The sequence below is a fragment of the Eptatretus burgeri genome, chromosome 13 (genome assembly GCF_056783735.1).
Source record: "Eptatretus burgeri isolate ZD-2024b chromosome 13, Ebu_testis_v1, whole genome shotgun sequence".
Lineage (NCBI taxonomy): Eukaryota > Metazoa > Chordata > Myxini > Myxiniformes > Myxinidae > Eptatretus > Eptatretus burgeri.
The window spans coordinates 4,787,216-4,804,042 of record NC_140973.1 but is presented as its reverse complement, the minus strand read 5'-3'; the positions used below and the strand labels follow the sequence as shown (position 1 = coordinate 4,804,042).

The 16,827-nt window shown below is 44.5% G+C and overlaps 1 protein-coding gene across 1 annotated transcript; it reads right to left on the bottom strand.

Moving 5' to 3' along the window:
- Window positions 1–2,916: 2,916 nt before the first annotated feature.
- On the bottom strand, window positions 2,917–16,498 carry NR1D2 (nuclear receptor subfamily 1 group D member 2). The gene is made up of 6 exons (XM_085851589.1): window positions 16,415–16,498; window positions 12,870–13,014; window positions 9,821–10,218; window positions 9,162–9,347; window positions 3,378–3,588; window positions 2,917–3,246 (listed from the first exon to the last, which is right to left on the bottom strand). Exons 2-6 carry the CDS (start codon window positions 12,940–12,942, stop codon window positions 3,053–3,055), a joined length of 1,062 nt encoding a protein of 353 aa, XP_085707715.1. The 5' UTR covers window positions 12,943–13,014; window positions 16,415–16,498; the 3' UTR covers window positions 2,917–3,052.
- Between the last annotated feature and the right edge of the window lie 329 nt (window positions 16,499–16,827).

Below are 16,827 nucleotides of genomic sequence, written 5' to 3'. Positions count from 1 at the left end.
GGTGCCAAGCGCACCGAGCCGCGAGCACAAATGGCGGCCTTTCCGAGGGAAGATTCAGATCAAAAACGCTACACGCCCACTTTTCCTCCGTCCAATTAGCAAGCGCGGGGTGGCTTGGCCCCGCCTCCAGGCGCGTGTTTGAAGTCGATATATGCAAATTCTAGGATCAGGGGAGATTCACGCCCCCGTTTCCTCCGACCAATGGGTGAGCATGGCTCCGCCCCCGAGGTCATTCTGATCCGAATATTTGCATATTAGCTGCTCCTACCAGCCTATAAGAAGGCGGGCGCAAGGCGAATGAAGTGAGTTGGGTTCTGGAGTCGCCGAGAGAGTTTGGAAAAGAGAGTCGGGTCGGTCGGGTGAGGAGAGTGCGGAACGGAGAAGAGTCGCGGTGGAACTGCAAGCAAGGGAGCTCGGGTCCGAGGCGAGAAGGACGGCGGTCGGCGACGAGGTTACGGTGTGGGAAATCGCTCGTCTCATTGCGGGACCCAAGCCAGCCAGCCATCTCCCTCCCCCAGGGCATCAACAATTCCCCCTTTCCCCCGCGCTGAGATAGTGCAAAGGGGGGCCCCGTTCCCACCCCACTCCAAACGTCGTGCCAATGAAACCCGCCAAGGAGCACGGAGTCGGGGCACAGCCACACGGCCACATATGCGGCTCACCCGCCAACGCGTCACGAGGACGCTGGTAGGACCCCCCCGGTCTCGCGGACCTGGCCGCTCCTCCAGGTCACGCACACATTTGGCCTACAGGCCTGTCTGCCCCCTTGTCTATGAGGGTGGCTTCTTTTCTTTGCTTTTGTGTAAATGTGTGTTGGCGCCGTCTGTAAAGTAAAGCTGTATAAGTGTTGCCGTGTGTGCGCTTAGTCGGTATTAACTCTGCGTCGTTGTTGCTTTTTTTTGTTTTAATTGCTTTATGTGCATTTTGACTGTGTGGCTGTATATACGTGCTTTCCGTGTGCCGGGAAATAAATGTGCATTGTGTGAACTGTTTTCCCGTTTCGCTTCGTCTTTTCCTAATTGAATTTCCATCCTGCTTCACGTAAAAGGTTTGTAGTGGGTGCAAAACGCCCGGTAAATAATCTGAACCGTCGAGGTCGACGATAACACCGCTCGGTTATCCCGATAGTACGGAACGGGACGCCCAAGCGGCTGGTGTCCGGAGTCGACCTGCGGCGAGGTACGATCGCCCAGTTTACCATCCGCGTGGGTACTTAGGTAGGTCGAGTTTGGCGAACAACCCTATCCTACGCGGGTGGCCGATTGGCACGATTGTGGTGAGGTCGAAAGGCCCACCCGTGACTGGCTCCGGGCGATAGTTCCCGGAGGGTCACGACTGAATTGTCCGTCTGGTGGGCGACGTGCCGCGATCTGAGTTACGTGGCCGTCCGCACGCCGGCGGGCGCGAATTCGCAACAATATATTTCCGAAACTGTAAAAACACTTTGGAGAGAGTATGTATCAGAATATTAGATTGATGATAATTTCTATGGAATTATTGAACTGTGCGGTCGAGTATCTTAAAACATTTTTTGTAAATCAGGGACCTGTTAGAAATTGTCCTGTGTCTGTGGCAAAATTCACATAAACATTAGGTAGGAAAGCGTTATTCATTTTGTCCCCTCCGTGAACCAGGTGGGGTGGTACCAAAAGAGATTCTTTTTGTGTGTATGTTTGCATCCCATGTGTGGTATTAAAAAAAACCTCCCCATGATGGTTCGGGCGACGGAACTGATGATACCGCTCTCGCATGGGGACGACGTACTCCCGACTGCGCTCAAGTGGGGGCGACGCGCCAACCATATGGGACTGCCCCCATGGTCCTGTATGGTGAGCAAAGGACACTCGGGCACAGTCGTGGGGGGGGGAGAGTTGATTTAAGGGACCACAAACAGGGACAGGGAAATGAGTTGAGCTGGTCTGTTGGGGAGGATGTTGTCCCCTTGGCGTCAGGGCCATGAGCCGGACCTTGTACGTATGCTGATCTCTTTGGCATAGTTCATTCTCTTGGCTCTTGGAAATCAGTTCTTGGCTGTTCATCTCTACTCGTCTGTGCTTCGCGCCTCTCTGTTCTTTACGTGTGGCCCGCTGTTCTCCCTGGCCACCCTACAAGTTCTTGCTGCTTCGCTCTCTCCGTTCTCCTCTCTCCACTGGACACTTCGCCTCTTGGCTGATCCATGCCATAGCCCGGAGATGTTATGAATCCTAGTATGAGTATCCTTTGCAAAAACCTCACCTGGCCCCCCATTATGTGTGAATGAATGATCGTATGCTCGTGGTGCCATTAGGCTTTTTATCCTGTGTTGTGCTTTTCATTTTCGTTACATAGTGTGAATTTATTGATTTATTTCTCTGCTCTCGTCATTGCATTTGCGTCCATCTATCATTTGTCTCGGAATTCTCCATTTTTTTTTCCTGTTTCAATTATTTAAAAAATAAACAGTTATTTTGTGTCATGTGGTGACCGCCATTGCAATCCTCATGCGTGAGAAACTACTTTGGCACGGATTCTTAGTAAAGCCCTTGGGGATGTTTAAATTGCAACATTTGCTGTCAAGAGACCAGTGGATTTAGCCATTTTGACCAGCGTGTGCGAGGGACCATTCTGCTCAAGTGCTTCAGCAACATCTCCAACATTGGCTCTGCCAAAGAATCTGCTCGAGCCTATCCTTGGGGGTTAATTAATTCCAGGACAGTACCAGGACCATCGACATGAGAAATATGTATATATACATATATATATATATATATATATATATATATATATATATATATATATATATATATATATATATATATATATATGAAGTGCCCCAAGTGGTTTTAACGTACGACATCCGGAGAGAGAGAGAGAGAGAGAGAGGTTTAAAAAAAGAAAAAGAGAGAGGGAAATAAATCTAACCGATGTTTCCTCTATTTCTATTATTCCCATAGCTTCACTTAGCTATCTGCGGCTTCATTATTACAAGCACAAGACATAAGGCTAACAACACAACAACAATAGTGAACACAACAACAATATGAGACTGTGGTGGCTAAGCATCATGGGCACATTATTTAACTCGGAAGGCCAGCAATCGCTCGGAGTGCATGTTGTTGAGAGAGCGAAGATCAGGCAGCCGGAGCAGAAGTCGGGTGAAGAGACCTTGATCATGGCCATGGTTTTGCAATAGCAGCCGATGTAATGCTGCAAGAAGTTTTTCCTGAAGATGTTCCACCATACCCATGTCCTCGATGCCAGAACGGTCTGTGGGATACGTCAGTACATCACAAGTCACGTGGATGTTAGTGAGAGGACATGCAATGAAAACAGACCCACGTTGTGGTTGATGCCGTGCAGGCCACAGACAATTTCTAGCATTAGACCCTTTAATTTACCGGCTGATACGAGAACGAGGGCGGCGAAGAGTTGAATTTCATTGGGTCTCAGGTCAAGTGCACTGAGTTTTTCACTGAACTCGAACATGGCACAAAGAAGATCTCCCAAACCAAGGGCCCGCAGCTCGGAGAGGGAATATGTGCCACCGCCAAGGAATGTGACACTCCGTTCCACCACATTGAACAATGAGCAGAAGCGCACCATGAGCACCTGTAAACGAGGTAACAATGTGCATCGTGTCGTCACCTTTGTGGACGTTCGAACATACAATGGCACATGGTACAAATGAATGTTCAAACGTTTCTCCTTCTACAAACTTACATCCTATCTGTTGTTGGAGAGGCTCACCAAGGTATATTGAGTCTCCTAACAGTCTTTATATGCACTGGTTACCCATGAGACAAGGTAACCAACCTTCAACACACTAATGCAATTATTTAGTCAGCGTACCCACAGAAAGGCCAACTCTTGTGATAGCTAAAATGAGATCTTTAATGTCCATGTTACACACACAACCTGAGGTTCACACCCATTCCAAAGGTCAGCAGACTGAGTAGAACAGCACCCCACTGTGTCAAATGGTTCCTAAAAGACTGGTTCTATTTCAACCCAGATTTCATTGGGGATTAAACATCTCTGAGACAAGCAAAGACTATTCGACAGATCGTGATCAATTATCCGATCGGTTTTCCTCTACTGTGGCGGAGTGAAAACATCAATGTTTTCACGAACCCGAACGACCCGAATTTCTCCCCGAGCCAGTTGTATTTCTCTCTTTTACTTCCCGATTATTGGAGTTTCCGTGTTTTCAGACATTTCCGCAAGCCGAGCGTTGGCTTGGTGGTTAGGGTGGTTGACTTGGGATCCTCGGGCCCTGAGTTTGAGCTCCGTCAGCAGCTGAATTAACACCAGGTGGGGTTGACTCAGCCTGTCATCTTTTAAAGGTTGGCGAAATGAGCACCAGTGTACTGGTAATTGGGGCACTGCATCAGTGGCACAGCTGCATCCCGAACCGATGATGTAAGCAGCAGCCACAAGGCTGCTCACGAGAGTGAGTGAGTCAGCCACGTCCACAAGCTTCGGATATGTTCAGGTTATTCGGAACACTTCCCCTTATAATACATTGTGCGGGGAAAGTGTGGTCACCACCGTGGAATTAATCGATTACGGTGGTCACCACCGTGGCAAATCACCTTGTACTCTAAGAAAGGTGTACTTTAAATACAATCCCTTCATCCGACCTCATTAGCTGAAACCACATTTTATATACAGTTTTATATACAAAACTATAGAAAGTCTACACCTCCTTTCAAAATATTTAATCTTTTGTGCCTTCTAGCCTGGAATTAAATTGCATCAAATCAGACTTTTCCCACCTGTATTTACACATCGTAACCCACGACTTCCAAGTGAAAAAACAAATTCTACAAATTTCAGAAAATTATTTTCACCTATTGTCAGGTCAGGCCAGATTAGATCTGTGACTGGCTACAGGTATGTAAACCTGTACTAACCTGTTTCATGGTCGGGTTGTCGTCGACTAAACCGTCTCCCCCCCCCCCACCAGGTTTCCTGGTGAGGAGGGTCTATGGATATGGACACCCAGAAGGATGAAAAACAGAACCTGTCAAAGGGCGGAGGAGCTCCATGTCAGCCAACGGCCATCCATATCTAGTGCCCAACTGTGTCTGCGGATGTCCTCCTGCAGTTGGGTTACTTTTTTTTTCCAGGAGGTTAGTGGCAGGATTTGCACTCCAGCCACAGTAAAACCCTTCACTCCGCAAAACACAAGAAGAACGCAAACAGAATTGAAAACCCATTCCGTGGGAGTACCTCCTGTGCAGGTGTCCTCTGTGGGGCAGCTCACCGAATGATGGGATTGCGGCAAAGCCTTCTGGACCCCCAACCTTTGATGATAGGAGAAAAACCATGGGGTAAACTTCCTGGGTCAGAATGCTGTAGGGTGTGTTGGGGTGGTGTTGAGGTGTCATCCACCAGACGGTGGTCTCCTTGGGTTAACGTGAGGTGGTCCCTTCGGGTGGGTGTCTGGAATGTCCGATCCCTAAGAGAGGAAGTTCATCTGTCTCTGTTATCATCTGAGCTCAAGCGTTGAACATTGGTATTGCAGCACTCTCTGAGGTTCGAAGACGGGATAGTGGCGAGATCACGACGGGTGGTTACACCTACTATTGGTCTGGTTGTTCTGATGGTTACCATGCCCAAGGAGTTGCTGTAGCTGTGTCCAATAAGCTGACTCCAATGATAATTGAGGTAACACCAGTCAAGGAGTGTATTATGAGACGAAGGAGTCATCACTCCTTGGGTGTCATTTCCCTGGTCTCTGTATTTGCTCGAACTGAGACGAGGGACGTCACCGTGAAGGACACATTCTTTGCCGCACTCGAGTCTGTGGTTGATCAGTGCCCCAGGTGAGATACTCTTCTCGTCTTGGGGGATTTCAATGCATCAATTGGAACTGACAGGGATGGTTATGAGACATGTTTTGGTCCCCATAGGTCAGGGACTGTGAAAAGGAATAGCTCTAAGTTCCTTGACTTTGCAAGAAGTCATGGTCTTAGGGTGGCTAGTTCATGGTATCAGCGCCCACAAGCTCATCGCTGGACTTGGCATACCAACGCTGGTGGTGTGGCAAAGGGGATTGACCATGTGGTTGCTGATGGTCGCTGGAGGATGATCCAGAACTGCACGGTCTACCGGAGTGCTCGGTTCCTCAATACCGACCACAGGCTTATTGCAGCAAATGTGAAATTGCAGTTTAAATCCGGGAGAATGGTACCATCCCATCCTAGGCTGGATGTTGGCAAGCTCAAGGATGAGAGGGTCGCTGAGGAGTTTGCGAACAGGCTGAGTGGGGATTTGGGAGTCTTGGTGCTTTGGGGGATCTTGAAGAGTTGTGGAGTGCCTTCAAGACCACCATCGTTGATGTTGACGGCATAAATATATTTTACAAATATTTGAGTTCCAAGGATGTCTTGGAACTCACTGTTGGGTGAAGAAGAATTTTGTCCCTCAAGGGAGACTGAATACTATTGATTAGAGTCACAGGGCCAGGCTTAATGGCAGAGCTGAACTGATCAGGGAGTTGAGGCATAAAACTGAACATGCACTGAGGGTGAACAAGGAGGCTAATGTACGAAGAATCTGTGAGGGGGTCGAGGTCAGGTGATTCTTCTCCTGTTTACAGGTGAATTTGCGCATTGTGTTCCTCCAAGCCCGTCCCTCGGTGTACTGCAGTTAGAGCGGAAGCTGGTGGGCTCTTGACCGAGAAGTTCGAAGTGAAGGCCCGCTGGGCCAGTTACTTTGAGTGGCTGCACCTGGCTGACCCACCAGCTGTTGAGTTGGATGTCAGGATGTTACTATCCCTGTTGCTGATCCTCTAATCAGCTGTGATCCACCTTCGTTTGTGGAAGCACAGGCTCTGGTGAACCGGTTGAAATGGGGGTAAAGCTCCTGATCTGTGGTATTCATGCTGAACTTCTCAAGTCTGGTGGAAATGCTGTACTCAGATCGTCACATGCAGTTCTGTGCTCTGCCTGGAACACAGGCATCATCTGAACTGATTGGAAGAGGGGCCTTGTTGTCCCTCCCTGGAAAGGGAAGGGTGATCGTCAGGACTGCAACAACTACTGAGGGGTGATGCTGCTCTTCGTGCCAGGCAAGGTCTTTGCTCAGATAATTCTTGATAGCGTTCACCACCATCTGCTTGAGCACCGGCACCCAGAGCAGTCAGGCTTTATACCAAAGAGGTCAACGATTGACCGTATCCTTGCTCTTCGGGTCCTCACCGAATGCAGACGAAAGTTTCGGCAGGGGCTGCTTGCAGCCTATGTTGATATCTGTAAAGCATTGAATCAGTGAATCAAGATGCCCTCTGGAAGATTGTTGGTCTTCGTCGGGTGCCACCAAAACGGACAAATCTGATGTCTGAACGATACTCTGGTACTGAGAGTGCTGTGAGATGTGGTGACACCATCTCTGACTTGTTTCCAGTTGTTACTGGAGTTCGTCAGGGGTGTGTACTGGCCCCCACACTTTTCAGCACTTGTATGGACTGGATTCTGGGGAGGATGTCGGGGAGATCAAGCTGCGGTGCATCATTTGGGAATGTCAAGATCTCTGACCTTGATTTCGCAGATGATGCAGTCATCTTTGCAGATACTCTGGATGCCCTTTTAGGGGCCCTCGAGGTGCTGAATGGGGAGTCGGAGCTGCTGGGATTATGGGTTTCCTGGGTCAAAACTAATATCAAGGCTTTAAATGACATATTGGATGCTGCTGTCCTGTCTGTACCTGTTTGTGGCGAGGACGTTGAGGTCATGGAGAGATTCACTTACCTTGGCAGTGATATTCATTATTCATGTCTGCTGGCTGTGAGCCAGAGGACAATAGATGTCTGGTTCGGGCCTGGGGAGTCATGGATTCACTGGATCAAGGGGTGTGGCGCTGTTGGTACCTGTGCGGGAGGACGAAAGTCCGAATCTTCAGGTCCTTGGTGCTTCCACTCTTGCTCTACGGATTTGACACTTAGACTTTGACCAGGGATCTGAGACAGAGACTATATTCCTTTGGTACCAGGTCTATTCGGAGAATCTTTGGCTATCACTGGTTAGACTTTGTGCACAACGAGCGGTTGCTGAGAGAGACTCAAATGAGAATTGTTCCCTGCATCGTCCGTGAGTTTCAGCTGCGGCTGTGTGGACACGTGGCTCGTTTTCCTGACGCCGATCCTCCCCATCAGATTCGCTCAGTGAGGGAGCCTCATGAGTGGAGGAGGCCAATGGGCCGACCACATGCCTCGTGGTTGCAACAGGTTGATCGGCATCTCAAGGAGATGGGGATGGGCCAGGCATCTGCCTGGGGGATGGCCAGACGGAGGCTACTGGAGTTCCTCACCTGGAGCGGAAAGTGGACGCAGCAACGTGCTGGTCCAGTGCATGCTCCCATTCCTGACCTGACCTGACCTGACGTGAAAGATCCCATTTGTCTCTAAATTTGTATCTCGATAGCGCCACCCAATGGGAGCTGGTCGTGCAAGTGAAAATAAGATACAAGAGGGGGAATTCATCCGTCAGTAAGGACGGGTTCTTTGCTTGTTATAACAATATGAGTTCCCTTCCAAGGAACTTTGATACTGCAGGAGGCCATTCGGTCCATCAAGCCTGTGATATTATTTCCAACCTATGGTTATTTCTCCATGCTCTATTCTTTCTAAATGCTGAGCATCAAGCAAGGAAGCAGCACGCCCCATTTAAAAGTCTTTGGTATGTGTGACTCAGCCGTGGTTCTCACCACCGACCTCCCAGACCCAGCAAATGCATTGCCACCAAATCTGGTCTTAAAAATATCACTACATCCGGTTCATGACCCACGGATAAAAGAGATGATGGGTCAGAGGGGGTTATAGCAAGATCCATCACAAGTCGTGTACTCACCTTTGAGCTATCTGGTTTGGGTTTGACTCACAACACACACACACACACACACACACACACACACACACACACACACACACACACACACACACACACACACACACACACACACACACACACACACACACACACACACACACACACACACACACACACACACACACACACACACACACACATACACACACACATACACACACACACACACACACACACACACACACACACACACACACACACACACACACACACACACACACACACACAATCAGCCTGATGCTTTACAGGTATTAGGTATTACATTAGAAAATGGGGTCAAGAAATCTGTACCTCAAAGGTTCCTGACTTGAGCAGTGATATCTGGTCATGTTGGGAAAGCGAGGAAAAGCCTGGAATGTTCCGTGCAAACTCCACCACCTCTTGGATTGCAGGTGAGAAACAGCGGGAAAATTCCTCCCAAGCCCGGCGTCCGGACACGCCTGGCGAGGTAAACGGTGCATGATACAGGGGGCAAGCCTGTGGAAGGACATAACATGTGATGCATGCACATGTTCCCTTCTGAACTATATCCGGTACATACATATGTACAAGATGTTCATTATAAGACCGTGACCATTGCTGTGTCCAATAAAGCATTCCAATTTGCACGAATAATAAAACAATACAATATAACATGCACACGTGGTACTGCGAAGGTAAACAATTGCATCTCACATTGGTTTGTCTACATATTACATACACACACACAAAAAAAACAGAAGACAACTTTTGACCTTCTTCTCGCTCCCACATTATATGATCGATACATCAGCATCCTTCCCTCTCTTTCTTATTGCTTTTCTGCCTCTGAATGAACTCCTGATCACCTTTCCTTTTCTGCCATATTCTTGCCATTCCACTATTTCTATTATCTCTGCCACCTTCCGAGGTACGTAATATGTAAATGGTCCATAGAGAAAAGTTGCAATTACATTATTTTATAGACTTACTAGTCTCCACCCAAACATCTGGGACCTTTCGATTGCTGACGCTCTGTTATTGATCCCTCCTCCTGATGGCTCGTTCAAGCTTCTCTGGAGCCAAGCTTGAGGACTGGTCCAGTTATCAAAGGACATCGGAACCTGCACGAGGGTGTTGCTGCAACTACAGCGACCGGGGTTTTCAAAGGCCGTGGGAAAAGGTCGATTTTGGCTCAATGGGAAGCTGCTGTGAGACGTGGTGTGAGGGTGCTGTGGTGGTGAGGATCGTGGTGGTGGTGGTTGTGGTGGTGGTGGTGAAGCAGAGAACCTCCGGTTGGAGGCTGACACTTTCAGCCCATGGATCATGGTCTGCATCTCAGCCAGCATCCTCTGCTTCTCTCGTTTGGGAATGCGGCCAAAACGTACAGCTGGGAGAGATAGTGGGACAACAGCTGTTACAAAGTGGGTGGTGAGGGTTGGAAGGATAAAAATGAACATACACACTGAGAGTTTGAGTTGTAACTTCATATTTAGTCACTTAAACGTGCCAGCAATTATGTTGAGCCATAGTACAGGTTAATTGTTTTGATTTCTACAAGGAAATCCAACAAAACCAAGAGATCGGAGGAGACAAGTGGCTATATTATATTATCATCTTGTACCATGCTCTCTGGAGTGTCGGCGGTTCTACTGAAACAGTAAATTTCTTGGCGCTCGATTATAATCGTAGATGGGTCACCACTCCGACACAGGATACTAGACTGTATGTGCAGGAATTTGGAATATTGTTCAGGGTGCCGGTGATAGCTCGCCTACTCTTCAGGAAGGACACCCGTGGGATCTTTAACCCCACTAACTAATGCCGGTAGACGGGACGCCAATTTACATTACATCAGAGAGACGGCACACACGTTCATGCCTCACCCTACTTGCGGAACATCACCAGGATGACAGTTTTTAGCTGGGTCGGGATTCAAACCCGGGACGGCATCTGCCTTCAGAAAGGTGACCTTCAGAAATACCTCTAGGCTATATCACCAGCCTTACTTTGTGGATAAACCCAGAGGAGACAGTGGGTAGTTGACCTATCAGACTCTCATTTGACTGATAAAATTATATTATAATATACTGTAAAAGCCTGGTGTTGGCTTAACGCTCATGGTGGCTGGTTTAAGATCTTAGGGTCTTGAATTCAAGCCCCCTGGTGTGCTGTGGAAATAACACCAGGTGGGTTGACTCAGCATGTCATCCTTCCAAAGTTGGCAAAATGAATACCAACTTCCCGGTAACAGGGGCACTGAATCAGCAGCACGGCTGTGCCACCAGAAAATGATGCACCCAGCAGCAACAATCTGTGTATGAAACATTAAAAGAAATAAAGATTTTTTTCGACTTTATAGTTATACTCAGAGGTGTTTGGCAAAAATATTTTCTTCCCAAATAAATAAATAACAATAACAGCACTCGGTAGAGCGCATACCTCCACACACACCTCCCATGTATACCTTCGTGCATACCTCTGTACACACCACCATGTAATCCTCTGTGTAAACCTCCACACATACCTCCACGCATACCTCCACGCATACCTCCACATATACCTCCACGCATACCTCCATGTATATCTCCACGCATACTTCCATGTATACCTCCGCGTATACCTCCACGCATACCTCCACGTGTATACCTCCACACATACCTCCACGCACACCTCCACGTATACCTCGTGAATGTCATTAAATTGCCTCACCACCACGTGGTGCACTGTCCCTGATGAAGACCAGTTGGTGGTCGAAACATCCGATCCGAACCTCGCATGCTGAGCCACTATCTGGATCTTTTCACCCAACACCCGGTCATTACAGGTTATAAAGTTACATACGGATCCACACGAGGGATGGATCCAAACGTGTCCACATTGGATCCACACGTGTCCATGTGTATGTATGGACTATGGTATCCTGTTTCTTGTGTCAAGTTTTCATAGTTTGTGCAAACTTTACTCATAACTTCCACATTTATAGCATGTTCAAGTGTGAATTTAGCGGAAGTGAAAACTGTCACCCCCTTAACCATTTGTGCACGCATCGAATGTCAATTTCCGTTACCATGGTGTAAGATATTGGGTGAAAGGGTCTACACTGTGATGTAGTGGGTGGTGCCTTGGGGTTTGAATTTGGATCATCGAAGTACATACTCAACCCGTTTTATTACACTCTCGAGACTACAGTCGGCTGTTTACAGGTTTGTTTGTTGGCAGCAAAGTTGTTTTTTTCCTGATGAAGCATCATGGTCTGTTATTCTATATTCATGTTTATCATATGGTACGGAAGAACAAACATAGATATAGTTATAAAAAATTATATAATTATGATAGTGTAAAAATACATGTTTACAGGTGCACGTGAATGGATGGGACATTTGTACAAAACTATTGTTGAAATATTTCGTTAAAACGTCAATGAGATATTTTTCCACCAGGGGATTGATTAATATATGAGCACTGATTAATAAGTCCATGGCCTAATATATATTAGAAGAAAATTTTCTAAATCAGTAGTCATTGCGTTCATAGGAATCTGGCCTCATGTCGTCCACTAGAGTATTGGCCACAGACTCTGGTGTCTTACTCCGGTTCAATTTGAGGAGGCCTGAAGGGTCAAATTGCTATGTTTTTGAACACCCAATAAGACCGAGGTCGCTTAGTGGCAAAATTAAACTCTTCTTACCTTAAACAAAAGCCAACTATGAAAAGGCCAGTAACGTGTTAACAAATTGAACTTTCAGCCTGATTGACTTCTAAAAATGCAATTCAAGTGATTGATCAATTTATTTTTTCCTTGAGATCGCAAAGGTGGCATACAATGGTTAGGGAGTCTGGGAGGTTGGTGGTTCAAACTCCGACCGAGTCATACGAAAGACTTTACAAATGGTACGTATTGCTCACTCGCATTTAAAAACGATAGAGCACAGACAGCGATGGTTTCCCCTAATGGCTTCCAGCATTGAAGTTCCTTGTGTAGAGGAACTCGTATTTTTATTCAGGTAGAAAGTAGAGACCAAATTACTGGGTGTTCACCATCACGAGACATCCCAACTGCGAGACATTTCCTGAAACGGCAGTGCTGGCAGCGGTTGCGGTTCATCCGCATTACAGCACAGGCACCGTTCTTGAGACAGCGCTTGTACTGGATGTTCTGTTGGATGCTTCGTCGAAAGAAGCCCTGTCAAAGGGATAACCGGACGTGAGAACGGGCTCGTATATCTGGGTCAACAACAAAACTGGCAAAATGATGCGAACATGATCATGCACAGACATTCAGCTCAACCGATGTCATACAAAGCTGCGATCTCATTGTCTCTGATACTTTGGTCCACATTATGACAGGTAACTATTGTGACATTCAGCACAACGGTGTTGGCTGGGTACATGTTTTCATCCAAGTCATTCACAAACAGCCTGCACAGGTCTGACATTCCATTGCGACAGAAATTTGGAATTTCTTGTTTCAGGGTCCCGGCATTAATTCGTCAAAAAGTGTGAAAGCGAGCTGTTTTGCGAAACTGCAAACATGTTTTTATTGAAAGTGAATTTGTGTGCACATGTTTTTATTGATTGTGAATTTGTGTGCACATGTTTTTATTGATAGTGAATTTGTGTGAACATGTTTTTATTGATTGTGAATTTGTGTAAACATGTATTTATTGATTGTGAATTTGTGTGAACATGTTTTTATTGGTTGTGAATTTGTGAGCACATGTTTTTATTGATTGTGAATTTGTGTGAACATGTTTCTATTGATTGTGAATTTGTGTGAACATGTATTTATTGATTGTGAATTTGTGTGAACATGTTTTTATTGATTGTGAATTAGTGTGCACATGTTTTTATTGATTGTGAATTTGTGTGAACATGTATTTATTGATTGTGAATTTGTGTGAACATGTATTTATTGATTGTGAATTTGTGTGAACATGTTTTTATTGATTGTGAATTTGTGTGAACATGTTTTTATTGATTGTAAATTTGTGTGAACATGTTTTTATTGATTGTGAATTTGTGTGAGCCCATTTTTATTGATGGCGAATTTGTGAGAACCCGTTTTGACTGATAGCAAATTTGTGTGAACCTGTATTTATTGATTGTGAATTTGTGTGAACATGTATTTATTGATTGTGAATTTGTGTGAACATGTTTTTATTGATAGTGAATTTGTGTGGACATGTTTTTATTGATTGTGAATTTGTGTGAACATGTTTTTATTGATAATGGATTTGTGTGAACCCTTTGTTTATTGATAGTTAATTTGTTTAAACCTGTTTTTATTGATAGTGAATTTGTGTGAACCCGTTTTTATCGATAGTGAATTTGTGTGGACCCGTTTTTATTGATAGTGAATTTGTGTGGACCCGTTTTATTGATAGTGAATTTGTGTGAGCATGTATTTATTGATTGTGAATTTGTGTGAACCCGTTTTAAGTGAATTTGTGTGAACATGTTTTTATTGATTGTGAATTTGTCTGAACATGTATTTATTGATTGTGAATTTGTGTGAACATGTTTTTATTTATTGTGAATTTGTTTAAACCCGCTTTTATTGATAGTGAATTTGTGTAAACGCGTTTTTATTGAGAGTGAATTTGCGTGAACCCATTTTTATTGATAGTGAATTTGTGTGGACCCGTTTTATTGATAGTGAATTTGTGTGAACATGTTTTTATTGATTGTGAATTTGTGTGAACCCGTTTTAAGTGAATTTGTGTGAACATGTTTTTATTGATTGTGAATTTGTCTGAACATGTATTTATTGATTGTGAATTTGTGTGAACATGTTTTTATTTATTGTGAATTTGTTTAAACCCGCTTTTATTGATAGTGAATTTGTGTAAACGCGTTTTTATTGAGAGTGAATTTGTGTGAACCCATTTTTATTGATAGTGAATTTGTGTGAAGATATTTTTTATTGATAGTGAATTTGTGTGAACATGTTTTTATTGATTGTAAATTTGTGTGAACCCGTTTTTATTGATGGCGAATTTGTGTGAACCCGTTTTTATTGATAGTGAATTTGTGTGAACATGTTTTTATTGATCGTGAATTTGTGTGAACATATTTTTATTGACAGTGAATTTGTGTGAACATGTTTTTATTGATTGTGAATTTGTGTGAACATGTTTTTTTATTGATTGTGAATTTGTGTGAACATGTTTTTATTGATTGTGAATTTGTGTGTCCATGTTTTTATTGAGAGTGAATTTGTTTGTTGATGTTTTTATTGATAGTGAATTCGTGTAAACACGTTTTTATTGATCGTGAATTTGTATGAACACCTTTTTATTGATAGTGAATTTGTGTGAACACGTTTTTATTGATCATAAAGGTATTTCACATGAAGGACGTGGTCCATTGGAAGGTACTCCAAGTGTCCATAATATCAGTTCCAGCTTTGCGGATATGCAGGTATTTATCTGCATAAGATCCCCAGTACTATCCTTCATGCTCAAGGTTTTCATGTCATTCTATAGGAAGGACTGTGGCCATGAAGGAGCAGCCAAACCTACTCTCTTTCCAGATAAACTCATTCCTTTGTTTTGGGCATTTTGGTTTTTTGGGCATCGATTTCCATAATGTTAAGAAATTCTACAAAGTTCTCTCTTTGCTAATATCTTCTCTGTAACCTGGTACTTATTTTGAAAAATTCCTGTTCATTCATTCATATTTAGATTACCAAAGGTGATCTCCCACGAAGATGGAAAGTAAAAGGGGGAAAAGCTGAAACCCTCATTTGCTGGTGGAGTTTTGTTTTTGGAACTGGCTAAACAAGAGAAAAATGAATGAAAGATAATGTTCATTTATTTTCAGTTCTGGGAATTAATGAAGACACAGAAAAGAGCAAAGAACAGAAACTGATCCCAAAGTAAATTTTGTCCGAATTGCCGAGGACCTAATTGCGCTCTACCGAGTACCATTGTCACATTTACTGCTTTGCTGCCTTCGTATTGACCTAATTTATTTTTTCCCCCATTTCTGTTCCTTACATGTATGTTCTGAAACAAAACTTGTGTCAATGATACGGCAATATAATTTTGTAATCTTGTGATGCAAAATGATGAGCTCACAAGTGTTTGTTCGAAATAAATAAGATGGGTCATTTGGACTTGAACATTTAAAAGGTTGTCATTTATCCCAGCCATAGGAAAGAATAAGATGAAAAGAATAAGAAATGGAATTAAAGTAGGAGGAACATTGCATGAAGGAGAAGAAGAATCGAGCTGGGGAACAAAATGTGACAATCCCTGAATAAAATTCCATTTTAAAAACTGTGAGACTTTGACTTTGCAGTTTAATTCTGAGAGTAGGGCAATGCTATGTGTGCGGAAAGCACCTGCAAGGCCATGAGCTATCAAAGGAATTCTTAACAAATTTCACAGGAAAACTTTGTCTCATCCATTGCAATCTGTCATTTCTCCTTTTGGAGTTTCAAATCAATTATGATAAATTCAACCAATTATTTGGTGTCATATTAATGGTTGTTTAGGAACATGTTGTTCTGCCCACTTGTTGTTTTCCAAAAATCCTCCACAAGTAGATCTTGATCACAACATCTCTGCCTCTCAGCTTACCTTGCAACCTTCACAGGCGTGCACACCATAATGGAACCCAGAGGCGACATCTCCACACACCTTGCACAGCAAGATGATTCCGTTGATCTCTACATGAGATACAGAATAACCATGACAGCAGAATGATTACACCCAGGTGAACACAATGGTCACAGTCTGTATTTGCCTTTCAGAAGGTACCTAGTTTGAATTGAAGCATCAAACACAACAAACATGGTACACTGATGAAAGCAGCTGTGTGGGGCATTTTACTTTGTCGCCATGCAATTCTAAAAGAAGGATGTTTTCAACTTAAATAGAAGGATTGTAACTGTTCTGGGGAATGTGTGTGTGTGTGTGTGTGTGTGTGTGTGTATGCGTGTGTGTGTGTGTGTGTGTGTGTGTGTGTGTGTGTGTGTGTGTGTTTGTTACAG